This window comes from Lucilia cuprina, chromosome 3 (genome assembly GCF_022045245.1).
Source record: "Lucilia cuprina isolate Lc7/37 chromosome 3, ASM2204524v1, whole genome shotgun sequence".
Taxonomy (NCBI): Eukaryota; Metazoa; Arthropoda; class Insecta; order Diptera; family Calliphoridae; genus Lucilia; species Lucilia cuprina.
This window is the reverse complement of record NC_060951.1, coordinates 56,175,919-56,190,763: the sequence shown is the minus strand read 5'-3', so window position 1 is coordinate 56,190,763 and position 14,845 is coordinate 56,175,919. Positions and strand designations below refer to the sequence as shown.

Sequence of the window (14,845 nt, the reverse complement as noted above, 5' to 3'; positions counted from 1 at the left end):
AATACGATTTTTCACCAAAAATAAGATTTTTCACCAAAAATACGATTTTTCACCAAAAATACGATTTTTCACCAAAAATACGATTTTTCACCAAAAATACGATTTTTCACTAAAAATACGATTTTTCACTAAAAATACGATTTTTCACTAAAAATACGATTTTTTCAACAAAAATACTATTTTTCACCAAAAATACGATTTTTTACTAAATATATGATTTTCACTAAAATAAGATTTTTTACAAAAAGTACGATTTTTCACTCAAAATGAAATTTTTTACTAAAAATACGACTTATCATTAATAAAACGATTTTTTACTAAAAATACGATGTTTCACTAAATACGATTTTCACCAAAAGTACGATTTGCAACTAAAAATACAATTACAAATAATTGTAATTGAAATTTTATTAATTTCAATAAAAAGTAATTGTAATTGTTCTTTAATTACAAGTAATTGTAATTGGAAAATCTTTAATTATGATTGCAAATTATTGTTAATGACAAAACACTAAATACATTCACAAGTAATTGTAATTTGTAAAACTTCAATTCCAATTACTTCAAATGTAATTAAAACTTTCAAACGTAAACCTATTACAAATCTAAAAGATGATGAAAACCTAAGATATAAGATGTCAGCAAGTGACCTCATTAACATGATTTTCTGCTGAAGAACAAACTACGTGTGACACACTAAAACTGTTGCTGTTCTATACCCTTTTCATTAGAAAATGACTCATGAAATATCAAAGAATTTAGGAAATTTTAAAATAAATTTGCAAATAAAGAATGCCACAGATTTTAAGGGGTTAAGAAAATTTTAAGAAAATTATTAATATTTTTTGCGCCTTTCTTAGTATGTGTGTGTGTGTTTGTGTGAACTATATTTGTAGAAGGGAAAAAACAAAAGCATAGCGTAAGCAATTTGATTTTTTCTTTGCGCTAGGAGATTGAAAATGAAAATCATTTTCATATTTTAGTATAATTTGAAAAAACGCGCACTACACACCACACAAAAAACAAACAGCAAAAAAAAGAACACAATTCCACAGCATTAAAGAAAAATATATATAAATTAAATAAATATTAAGAAAAAGAGTCTATAGCTATTTATCTAAGATTTGAAAGAAAAACATAACCATACATATAGAAAAATAATAAAAAAAATTAAAAATTTATATGCGTTGTCTAAAAGTGAAAAATACACAATAAAAACATCATAAGATCTAAATCATATGTCTTTGGAAACTATGAGTATAAAAATAAATATTATTAATATATAACAAAAAAAAACGAAAATCCATTAAAAAGTAATCATATTTTGAAAAGGTCTTTAAACTAAAGACTAACAGCTATCGTAGCACACTGCTTTTATAGAAAAAGTGGTGAAATTTATAATTTTTAATAAATTTTATTCCAAAAAAAGAAACACCAAACAGAGAAGGTCATTAAACGTTCAAAATATTCAAATACAGAAAAATATTCATAAAGAAAACAAATAAATAATTAAAAAAAATATATATATAAAAATTGTTTTAAAAAGAGAAGAATGACAAGTAATGTTTTAATACAAAATGTGACTTTAAAATAAATAAATTAATTAATACAAAAAGTTTAAATACAACGTTCTAAATTAAACACATAAAAACAAACAAATTTGTAAATAAACAATTAAGAAAATTATACAATTTACAAAACTTTAAACAAATTACAAATTGAGTGCAATTTTGAATTAATAAAAGTGTTTTTTTTTTGTATATAAAAAGCCAAAGTGCAAATCCTTAAATTTATAACACAATTTTATATAATAATCTAATAGAAAAACAAAAACCTAAACAAATAAGTTTTAAAAATATTTTAATTTTAGTAATAATAAAAAAATCTCCTAGAGGCTTTTAAAATAATAAAAATATCATCATTACCTTATAAAAACCAAACCAAACAACAACAAAAATCTCCAACTGTGATAACTCATAAAAATACCTCTCCACACTTTTTCACCCCACCAACTCCCCTTACTAAACAACAACAACAACACACCAACAACCTTATCTCTCAACTATTGTGATGCTTTAAAAGCAAAAAAAAAATATATTGAAAAAATCAAATCAAAATTTTACCCTTCAACTTTAAGTACAACAAATAAATATAGCTTATAATTAAAAAACAAATTAATTTATCTATTAAAATAAAACAAAAAAACTGCAACAAAATGATGCTAAATAAAAATTCACCCGGCTCTCAGTCATTGCCTCGTGTTCATTCGTTTTTCAATATGATACCCACCATATTGGAAACAGAATTGGCCATGACAGTCATGGAGGATCGTGATAGTATGTTTTCAATAAAATCTAAAAGGTATTAAATATATTTGATATTTAAAAAAAACAGTCATAAATTAGAAATTTTTTTAAAGATCATAATTTAGTTGGAAAAAAAAGAATTTGAAAATATTTTTCTTAAAAAAAATGCTAATTAAAATAGAAGACTTCCTATCTATATCTATATATGTTTTAGTTTATAATTTATGTTTGTTTTTCGAAAAATAATCTATACCCAGCAAAACCTTATAAATAAAAAACTAAAAAGTTATGTTTTACTATTTATTCATTAGGATTTTTTAGTAGTTATCACTACTCGCTTATAAAAAAACTACTAAAATAAGTACTTACATTTTGTTTACTCACCTTGGTCGCTCGTTCGTTTGTTTAATGTTGTACTCACAACACCATTGGTTACTCAACAAAAACATATAAATGACTTTTACTTACAGTTTACTTTTCTATGACTACCTTAGTTCGCTGGTCTATTAGCACTGCACCTGCCTATTTAGCAAAAACCTATAGATGATTTTTACTTACTTTAAATGTCCACTACTCTCTCTATTACTTCACGTAGGCAATATTTTTCTCAGAAATAAAACTATTTACTTAAAAACCTATTTGCAGGCAATCATAGTAAGTGCTTACCTAACTACCTATTTTGTAAGAGAGTGTGATAAGAAGTTGCCAGCAATGTTATCCATGTGTTAAAATAATGACTAAGGGTGGGTTTCTTACTGCTCAGTTAAACTATGCTTAACTTGCTGTCAGATTAAACACGTAACAAATTTAGGCGGACTTTAACCGATGATTGTATTTTTTAGTTTTGGATTTAAGTTCAGTTAACTTTGTTAGTATTGGCAACTTTTCACTCAAAAACAAAAACAATGAACAGCTGTTTTTTTTTTACAAATTATATAAATTATGAAAAAATGTTAAATAAACTTTTTAAATAATAATAAATAAAACCAAACATATCAGAAAATTACAATTTACTTAAAATATTAAGTTTTTGCTCTTCCGAAATCATTGTTTTATTGTTTTTTTAATTGTGTTTTCTCACTTATAACTTAAGTTTAATTGGCCAATAACACTCAGTTAAACTAAGATAATAAGTACCGTTTCTGTTCACTGAAAAACACAAAACATATATTACACTAAGTTTAAACAAAGAATGTAGATTATGTTTATCTGAAAATCCTGGCCTTTATATGTTAAGTAAACTTTTACGATGAAGCTGTTTTACTTCTCAGAATCGTTAAATGGTTTTATTAAGAAACTTATGTCAACCTTAAACCTATCTTTTTTAGTTAAACTTTTAGAGCGGGTTTTTTTAGTTGGCAATCAAATGCCAATAAATAATCAGATTAGTTAATCTGAAATAAAATTGAATCTGATGTTAATTCTATTCAAAAGCATCTTTCGAGGATTACTGTTAATTTAATCCCTAATCCTTCATCTAAAGATTTGTCCTTTCTGGATTAAACTTTTAATTTATTTAGTCTATAGAATTATTACTTACAGATAAAGTAAAAGCTTAAATCACTTATAGGAAACTTAAGTAATGCGACTAAGCCTTTTCAATTAAATTAAATCTTGCAACTATAACTTCCTAAGATCAAACAAAAGCTTTTATTAAAAAAACGTTTTCTGGAAGATGGTTTTATATAGAGAGACTTTTTTCAATCTTCAACCCATCTTTGGCAGTTGGATTTAAATTAAATCTCGAAACTATAACTTTCTAAAATCAACCAAAAGCTTTTTTATTTAAAATAAAAGGCGATTTCTGCAAGATGGTTTTATATAGAGACTTATGTCAACCTTTAACCGATCATGGGCAGTTAAACTTTTATAATTATAACTTTTTAATGCAAATGCTTTTATTTCGAAAAAAAAAATATTTTCAGAAAATTTTATTATATTATGACTTATGTAAACCTAAAGTTGATGTTTTGCTGTCAAACATTTAGTGGATTTACCTTTAAAGTAAAAGCTTTAAACGCTTGTTTTCAATAAGTAAGCGATTTAGCTTTTTTTATTGAATTAAATAGAGCTTCTTAATATTAATCAAAAGCTTTATTAAATGAAACCAATTTCAGCTAATAGTTGACTACCAAGTAAAGTAAAATTTTTATCGATTCGTGAATATTAAAATAACTAAATCCTCCCATGATCAATCAAAAGCTCAAAAAAGGACAAGGTACTATTATGAATTTATCACCTCGAAACAGATATCATTGTCGTACAGATATCGGTGCAAAAATAGGCAAAAAGCTCTTGTATGAGCTTTCACAAATGTTCAAAAACCAATACAGTACGAAAGCTAATACCATTTGACGTAAGTGATGAATAAACTATAGTATTAAATTTCTCTCTGACTAGATACTAATCCCGCTTTTTTCTGTCCACTAAATATCGGAAGATATAGAGGGAGATACATGTATTAAAGCAAGAGAACAAAAAAGCTTCTGATAAATATCAAAAAAGGGTGTTTTCCAGTTCGTTATATGTTATCTTACAATCTCAATATAATTGCTACGTGATTATTATCACGCTGATGACAAATTTTTTAAAAATCTTTTTTTCAATTTTTTTTTTTTTTTTTGTTTTTCTTAATTTCTGTCTGTGTCTGTCCATCCTGTCTGACTGATATAGAAGTATTGTGGGTTGTTGAAAGCTTTGCCACATATGTAGTACAGAACAATTTATATGAAAAGTGTGTGTACTACACTACACTCTACATTCATAATAAACTAAAAATTTCTTCTATACTTTGCCGTGGTTGGTCTATTATAGGAATTATATTATGGTTATGAATTATGACTGATGTAGTTTTGCGCTCATGTGAAAGAATTTTTTGCCAACAACTTTTTTTACAATTTTTAATTAAAATAAAAAATGTGATTTATAACTTGGACATTATAACGTTTTTAAGTGTTATTAATATTTTCATTTAAACAAATATTTTTGCTGTTTCTTTCCCCCAATAAAACTGTAAATATTAAAAATATTTTTGTTGCATTTGCTGTGAATTTGAGTTGAAAATACGAAATTTTGTGGCTGGTTGCATATTTTAAATTAACTGTGAAAGATAATTATTTCTTTTGAAATTCTTTTTTTTTATGTGAAACATTATTTGTTTTATCATGCACCAGGGAGCGTATGTGGAATAATATTAAAATTTTTGAAAATCAAAAAATTTTCTTTATGATTCAAATGTTTGCAATTTCTTTTAAAGCAAAACATTTAAAACATATAAATTTAATTTATTGCTATTGTTTGTGGTTCTTCCTAGAAAAATATCGTTTTTTTTTTCAAAAATTTAATTGTATTGCAAAATTATTTTAAAACAAATTTTTATTTTGATTTTTTTTAATAAAATTCTAAGAATACATGGTTGTCATAGGTACATTCAAACATAATAAGTATTTGTCATTTCATATTAAATGACCCTGTTTTTTTTATAAAAAAATGGCACAAATATTCTACAAATGTTCTCAATTCTATTGTAAATATTAAAATTTTTAATAAATGATAAATCTAAATTTTATTAATTAATTTGCACATATATGTACATAAGTATTTGTAAGTACGTATGTTTATTATAAAATAAAAATAAACAAAAGCCAAACAACAACATTTAATTCAATAAAAACAAAACAACTGGGAGGCTGGTCCATATCATATATATCGACGTATGCTATGACTTTGTCAAGGGTAGTTTTTAGATTGAGCAAAGTCCATTAAGATAATGAGTAATGTGCCAATTAGACAAAAAAAAACAATTTCAAATTTATCTCTATATAATTTTATAAATTTAATTTTTCAAATATTTCTTTTGCAAAACAACACAATATGTATTACCTTAAAAAGGCTGTAGCGTACAAATAGCGTGTGAAATTTTTTATATTTTCAATTTTTTTTTAACTTAAATTTAAAAAAAGCGCTTAATTAATGTTCCTCAAAATAAAAATTATACTATATATTATATACATATAAATATTTCTTTCCTTTTTATATTAGAAAAAAATTCTTAAATTAAACAATCATCTAGAATATATATAATAAAAAAAGAAATAATTTTTATTAAAAAAAGGCAAATCTTTTGACGTCATAAAAATTATACTCATGATCAAACTGGTGAAATGAAAATTAACGACAAAATTTCTTTCGGAAAAAAATATGTATTTAAAATTCTCGAATGAAAATGACACATTTTAATATGATTTTATTTTTTTATATATAAAATAGCAACAAATTCAATTAGGCTTTTTCAAAGATACATAAATATAAAACAACACACTTAAAATAGTCCAAAATTATCACAGTATCTAACTCGCATAATTTAAAGTTTTTTTTTTAAATATTTAAAAAAATTGTTAAACCCCGAACTTGTATTAAAATAAAACTGAACTAGAACTGAACTAGAATTGAACTAGAATTGAACTAGAACTGAACTAGAACTGAACTAGAACTGAACTAGAACTGAACTAGAACTGAACTAGAACTGAACTAGAACAGAGCTAAAACAGAACTAAAACAGAACTAGAACAGAACTAGAACAGAACTAGAACAGAACTAGAACAGAACTAGAACAGAACTAGAACAGAACTAGAACAGAACTAAAACAGAACTAAAACAGAACTAGAACAGAGCTAAAACGGAACTAAAACAGAACTAGAACAGAACTAGAACAGAGCTAGAACAGAACTAGAACAGAACTAGAACAGAACTAGAACAGAACTAGAACAGAACTAGAACAGAACTAGAACAGAACTAGAACAGAACTAGAACAGAACTAGAACAGAACTAGAACAGAACTAGAACAGAACTAGAACTAGAAATGAACTAGAACTGAACTAGAACTGAACTAGAACTGAACTAGAACTGAACTAGAACTGAACTAGAACTGAACTAGAACTGAACTAGAACTGAACTAGAACTGAACTAGAACTGAACTAGAACTGAACTAGAACAGAGCTAAAACAGAACTAAAACAGAACTAGAACAGAACTAGAACTAAAGTAGAACTGGAATACAATTGAACTAGAATTGAACGCCAATTTATATCAAACAAATTTAAATTTTAAGTTAAATTAAATAAATTTGTTTAAAGTTTAGGCAGACATTATTTGTTTATAAAAAATCTTTAATATATTTTTTTTTAATTAATTAAACGTCACTACATTAAACCTACAACAACTTGTTTGTTTGTGTGTGTGTGTGTGATAAAAAATCTGTGTGAATAAATACAACAAATTTCTGTTTAAGTGGGCGTATTAATAGTTTTAAATATTTTGTTTAGTAAATTGATATTAATTTTATTACTTTAAATAAAAAGCAGATGATAATAACTTTTGAATGCAAAGCACTTTTTTGAAACTTTTATTATAATAAATTGCACATATTATATGATTTTAGTTAAATATTATAAGCTATTAGGTATTTTTAAAAGTATGATTTTATTAAAATTTGATAGCTTAAAAGAATATACAGTAATTGACAAATACTTTAAACACTTTAAAGCTTTTCTAACTTTATTCCCCAAAGAGGAATATTAGTTAGTGTGACAAAAAAAGAAAAATTTTACTAAATTTTGTCACTTACTGTAATCTTAATTTAAGTAGTTTCACTTAATTACTTTATTTAATAAAATATTTATTTGTGTAAACAACTTAATTCATATTTGTGTATTTTGCTCTTTTTTTCTTTTCTTTTAATCTTCATGTAGCCATGGCGAGGATCTCATTGTGACACCATTTGCCCAAATTTTAGCCAGTTTACGTTCTGTACGCAATAATTTATTAAGTCTGACAAATGTTCCAGCAACCAACAAGTGAGTATAAGCTTTTACTTTTAATTAATTTTGATTTTATTTTTTTGGAAATTTTTGCCTTTCTACTTAATGTATTGTAATACATTGTAACTTCCTTTAAAAAAAAAGTTAATTATAACATAAACCCTTTTTTAATACTTAACTGCACCTGGCCAAATATAAATATTAAGAAAATAACAATAATTATAATTATAACAAATACCTATTACTAAATATTTATTTTGTTTTGTTTTACCTACTTATAACACATTGTCTTGCGAGAGCATAATTTCAATTATAACAAAAATAAAATTAATTTAAAATGTAATGTAAAACTTTTTTTCATTAGTATTTCCTCCTTTTTATCAGAGTAAAGCTGTTATACAAATTAATTTATTAATATTAAAGTATTTCACTCTTTAAAAAAATCCACCCAGATTCTTTAAATTATTTTGAAACACCAAATAGTAAATGGATTTTTAAAACTGTATTAAAAAGGGGTTATAAACCCTAAACAGTATGTGCAGACTAGTATATTTGAAAATTATTAAGCCTTAAAGTATGTTGCTTTATTTTAAAGCTTTAACTGCTTAAAAGTATACTTTAAAGTAAACATTATCTATTGGCCCCTAAAAGTATACTTAAGTATCTATTATATATTTATTTAATCACATACTTGTCTGCACATGCTTTTAAATTTATTTATTTAAAAAAAAAATGTGTTTTTTTTGTGATAAAATCTAAATGTTTTACTCCCAGTTTGACTAAAAATATAGATTTTTATAACATAATTTTACCTTTATTTCTTTTTCTCTTTCTCCCCTTTTTCCTACAATTATAAAAAATATAAACAAAATTTTTAAACTTTTTTAAAAATAATTTCTTAAATTTCCTTTAATATTTTTTTTTATATAAAAAACTATTTTGTTTTCTAATTATGTTACTTTTTACGCTCTCCTTGTCTGTAAACTTTTATAATTTTAACACCATTTTAATTAATTTAAAAAATTAACTTTTTTGCTTTATTTCTTTTTATTTTTTCAAAAACTTCTTTTGTTATGCCCGCCCGTATCAACAACGCTCGTTCGTCCTTTTTTTGCTTTAATTGTGCTTTTTTTAAATGACCTACGCTTTGTAATGTCCTTGTTTCCGGTTCCCTTAACAATTTTATTTGTTTTTTTGTTCTTTTGGAAAATATTGTTGTAAATGTGTGTGTTTGTCGAAACAATTTTTCTGTCTGTGTGTTTGTCTATACGTTTGTTTGTGTTTCTGTGTGTGGAACATTGTATTAATGATCTAAGATCTAGGCGACCAACACAAACTTCAATGGGACGTTCCTCAACGGCGGGCATACAATTGAATCAGGGCGATGAGGCATACACTAGATTGGCCACCGATACAATAGAAGAATTAGACTGGTGTTTAGATCAGCTGGAAACAATACAAACACATCGCAGTGTATCCGATATGGCTTCACTAAAGGTGAGTTCAAAATCAAATTATAACCCTAAATATAGTCTTTATTGAAAATTTTTAAAAGGCCCCTAAAATGTATACTTTACTTAATTTTTTTTCCATGTACTCCTACATGTATACTTTAATTTTTCTTTACATTTTCTCTTAATATAAACTCTGTATTTTTTTCTTTCTACTTTTTACAGTTCAAACGCATGCTTAATAAGGAATTATCTCACTTCAGTGAATCAAGTAGATCGGGAAATCAAATTTCAGAATACATTTGTTCAACATTTTTGGGTAAGTTAACACAACCATATTCACACGTTTGCCTCATTTATATATTAATATATAAAACGTATCTTTATATGTCATACATATTTAACGGATTTGTCAAACACTGTTTTTATTACAACAAAACCTAGCAAACTGTAAAATATGTACAATTTAAATAAAAAAAATACAACAAAACCATAATATTCGCACAAAAATCAATCATTCAACAAGCCTAAAAGTATGCTTCAATAAATTTATGCAAATGTATTTAAAGACATTTGTTAAATATGCTACAGAAAATTATTACATACAAAGACCTTCAATTCGGGGAAAAAAAGTTTACTGTACAAGCTGCAAAATAAATGAAGATTTTTTTTCGAAAAGGAATGACAAAAAATACTGAAATATTTTGCCATTTTCTTTTTCGCTTTTTATGTGTACGTCGGTTAAATTTAATCTTTTAATGCCCGGAAAACCAATTTAAAAAGTTTCAAAAGAATTTTAAGATTTATAAGTTTTATATTTTCTAAATGAAATTTATATATTAACCACTGGTTTCTAAGATAGCACAGTGGGTCCTTAATTAAAACAAAAATAATTTCGTAAAAATTGTCAGAATTTCATTGTCGCAGTTTTAAATGTTTTTGCGAGAACATCAGGCGATATATTATTGGCTTTCAGTTCTAGTTCAGTTCTAGTTCTATTTCAGTTCTAGTTCAGTTCTAGTTCAGTTCTAGTTCAGTTCTAGTTCAGTTCTAGTTCTAGTTCAGTTCTAGTTCAGTTCTAGTTCAGTTCTAGTTCAGTTCTAGTTCAGTTCTAGTTCAGTTCTAGTTCAGTTCTAGTTCAGTTCTAGTTCATCTCTAGTTCAGTTCTTGTTCAGATATAGTTCAGTTCTAGTTCTGTTCTAGTTTAGTTCTTGTTCAGTTCTAGTTCAGTTCTAGTTCAGTTCTAGTTCAGTTCTAGTTCAGTTCTAGTTCAGTTCTAGTTCAGTTCTAGTTCAGTTCTAGTTCAGTTCTAGTTCAGTTCTAGTTCAGTTCTAGTTCAGTTCTAGTTCAGTTCTAGTTCAGTTCTAGTTCTAGTTCAGTTCTAGTTCAGTTCTAGTTCAGTTCTAGTTCAGTTCTAGCTCAGTTCTAGTTCAAAATATATTTTTTTTTATTTTTTTGAAGGCCCCATCCCAAAAAAAAAGCAGCAAAAACATTACTTTTCAATGGACTCAATTTATGTTTCCCTTGTGTAGCCTTGTAAACTTTTGTAATTCATATCGTTCTTCTATTCAACACTCAAAGTTGAATTTATTTCACATAAAAATCTCAGCAGGTTTTGTAACTTTTTCAAATAATATTTTTTTTTTTTTATTTTCACAAGATGATTTTTCGCCTCTCCCTGTTTCTTTAATACATACGCTTTTTTTGTTTTAACACTTGTATATTTACCACAAAAAAGAAAAAGTTTTTTTGCAGCTTTCCCATAAAAGAAATGTCTAGCCCTTAAGTAAAATCAAGTAGTAAAAATGTTTATAAATTAAATTGATTTTTATCATTTTTTCCACTTCATCATTTTATATAACTAAAATGTAGAATTTAAAATAAAGATATACCTACATATATATAAAAAAAACAAATAATATTTATTTCCAGCCTAAAGGTATACACTGATTTTTTGTTATTTTGTTAATATAAAAGTATGCTATATATGTATGTTTTATGCAAAAAAGCGATGAATACGGAAAAATGCAAATAATATTTGAATTTTATATTTAAAACTTTTTTCATCAGCATCATCAACCACGCGTCGTCCTTTTACTCTTTTCTCTCCCCCCTAAACAGTTGCTATAGGTTGCGGATCCTAGTTTGTAATACAAATAAAAAATGTGTAGTGTATTTGTAGGGTTGTTGATAAATTGTGAGGATTTTGTAAATTTTAAGTAACCTCTTTTATTTAACAACAAAAAAATGTAAAACATACTGTTCATATGATGATAATGATGAGTAGTAATGTGATAAAAATAGGAACAGCAAAAAATAAAACTTTGAAATCAAATTATGTTTTGCAGTAACTACGCTTCAAAATCAAATGAAGTGAAAGTGTATGGTTGTTAGAAAAAATAGAATCAAAACCACTTGTATTTAAATAAAAATGGGTTACAGCAGCCAAAATATTTAATAAGATAATGGAATTTAAAATTTAATTTTGCAAATATAATAAAATAAGTCATTGAAAGCCTCTAAATGAAACGACACTACTAAAATTAAATCAAACTTTAGTTTCTATCAAATAATTTAAGTTAAAAAATAAATATTAATTTAATACAAATTTTCAAAATTGTCTTTAACTTTTAGATAAACAACAAGAATTTGACTTGCCCTCGATGCGTTTCGAAGAGAATACCGATCCAAATGTACCGGTACCACAATTAACACAACATCAACAGCAACTACAACAACGCAGTCGTTCACCCAGAGGTCCACCCATGTCCCAAATATCTGGAGTTAAACGTCCACTTTCACATACAAACTCATTTACAGGCGAACGTTTACCCACATATGGTGTAGAGACATCACATGAGGCCGCATTGGGTCAACATTTGGCTGAATTGGATACCTGGGGTATTGATATATTTAAAATAGGCGATTTAAGCAACAATCGCCCACTCACCTGTGTAGCATACACAATATTTCAGGTCCGTCCTACTTTATTCCCAAAAATGTATTCACTTTATTAACATGTATTTTTTTTCTACCTTACAGAGTAGAGAATTATTGACCAGTCTTATGATACCACCGAAAAATTTTCTTAATTTTATGACTACTCTGGAGGACCATTATGTTAAAGACAATCCGTTTCACAATTCACTACATGCGGCTGATGTAACACAAAGTACTAATGTTTTATTAAATACTCCTGCACTTGAGGGTGTTTTTACGCCACTAGAAGTGGGCGGTGCTCTATTTGCAGCCTGTATTCACGATGTTGATCATCCTGGTCTAACTAATCAATTTTTAGTTAATTCAAGTGGGTTTTATTTAAATTACTATATAATTCTGATGGTTTTTTATTTCCGTAAATGTTGATTTGATTTTAGGTTCCGAATTAGCCTTAATGTATAATGACGAATCTGTTTTGGAAAATCATCATTTAGCTGTTGCCTTTAAATTATTGCAAAATCAAGGATGTGATATATTCTGTAATATGCAAAAGTAAGTAATTCTGTTCTAATTCTGTTCTAGTTTAGTTCAGTTCTAGTTCAGTTCTAGTACAGTTCTAGTTCAGTTCTAGTTCAGTTCTAGTTCAGTTCTAGTTCAGTTCTAGTTCAGTTCTAGTTCAGTTCTAGTTCAGTTCTAGTTCAGTTCTAGTTCAGTTCTAGTTCAGTTCTAGTTCAGTTCTAGTTTAGTTCTAGTTCAGTTCTAGTTCAGTTCTAGTTCAGTTCTAGTTCAGTTCTAGTTTAGTTCTAGTTCAGTTCTAGTTCAGTTTTAGTTCAGTTCTAAGTCAATACTAGTTCAGCTCAAGGTCAATGCTAGTTCAGTTCTAGTAAATGTTTATTTATATCGACAAATATTTATAAACTAATTAATTTTTAGGAAACAACGCCAAACATTAAGAAAAATGGTTATTGATATTGTACTATCAACTGACATGTCCAAACATATGAGCCTTTTGGCCGATTTAAAAACTATGGTAGAAACGAAAAAGGTAGCAGGATCTGGTGTACTACTGCTGGACAATTACACAGATCGTATACAGGTAAAATTCTTATTGTATTTCTCTATATAGAGAACATTCTTTTAATTAATTATCTTTTCATTTTATTTCAACAGGTTCTTGAAAATCTTGTCCATTGTGCCGATTTAAGTAATCCCACTAAACCCTTGCCACTCTACAAACGCTGGGTTAGTCTACTAATGGAAGAGTTCTTTTTGCAAGGCGATAAAGAACGTGAATCGGGCATGGATATTAGTCCAATGTGTGATCGTCATAATGCTACGATTGAAAAGTCGCAGGTCGGCTTTATTGATTATATTGTACATCCACTCTGGGAAACTTGGGCCGATTTGGTGCATCCAGATGCTCAAGATATATTAGATACGCTTGAAGAGAATAGAGACTATTATCAGAGTATGATACCACCATCACCACCACCATCACAGGCCGATGAACAGCCAGCTAACGAGGATAAAATAAGGTTTCAGGTAAGTGCGAGCAACAGTAGTTTTTGAAAAGTAGTTAGCAAAATATGTATTATGTTTGTGAATAGGTAACCCTTGAAGAGTCCGATCAAGAAAATTTAGCTGAACTAGAAGAAGCTGATGAAACAGCGGCCGAACGAGGTGATGATGATGTCGCCAACAACTCCTTGACCACAACGGGTGAAAATAAACCGTCGGGGAGTCAAAATCAATCTCATCACGCTGGAATGTGACGGAGAGTCGTGGGACTATGCCGAAAAATTACAGAAAAGGCGCAAAATTTTTTGCTAATACGTTAGTGACTTTAAAACAAAAAAACACATAAAAACAAACAAAAAAAAAACTTTAAAAAGCTTAAAAATAACAAATTTACTAGAAAAAAAAAAATTATTCAAAAAAAATCCTCCAAAAAAATATATAAAAATAGAATTAAAACTAAACTTTATAAAAAACAAAACACACAACAATACAAACTCTATACAAATTTCAAAAACATTTTTAAGACAATGCTAAAATAGCAACAAACAAACAAAAATAGCTAAGATTTTTAATTTTTTTATTATTTTAATTCTCAACAAACAAATAAGAAAAAAATTGATTTCCCATTTAAGTTAAAAATGTAAAATTACAAAAAAAAATAAACACATTTTTATGACACCGACAAGTTGACAAAACAAACAAAAAATAATAATTATTAAAAGAAAAAAAATTAACTTACAAAAAATATTAAAACTTTAAAAGAAAATAAATAATTGTTTAGGGAAATATCAAACAAATATGATTAAATGCAA

At 26.7% G+C, this 14,845-nt stretch overlaps 1 protein-coding gene across 2 annotated transcripts; it reads left to right on the top strand.

Moving 5' to 3' along the window:
* Positions 1–1,878: 1,878 nt before the first annotated feature.
* On the top strand, positions 1,879–14,476 carry LOC111685967 (cAMP-specific 3',5'-cyclic phosphodiesterase-like). 2 transcript variants are annotated; one of them, XM_023448250.2, is made up of 10 exons: positions 1,879–2,361; positions 8,056–8,160; positions 9,447–9,621; positions 9,801–9,894; positions 12,210–12,550; positions 12,618–12,882; positions 12,953–13,067; positions 13,449–13,611; positions 13,686–14,057; positions 14,123–14,476. In XM_023448250.2, exons 1-10 carry the CDS (start codon positions 2,216–2,218, stop codon positions 14,285–14,287), a joined length of 1,941 nt encoding a protein of 646 aa, XP_023304018.1. In that variant the 5' UTR covers positions 1,879–2,215; the 3' UTR covers positions 14,288–14,476. The 2 variants fall into 2 exon arrangements, with proteins under 2 accessions (XP_023304018.1, XP_023304017.1); XM_023448249.2 differs by having other exon boundaries at positions 9,441–9,621.
* Positions 14,477–14,845: the final 369 nt, after the last annotated feature.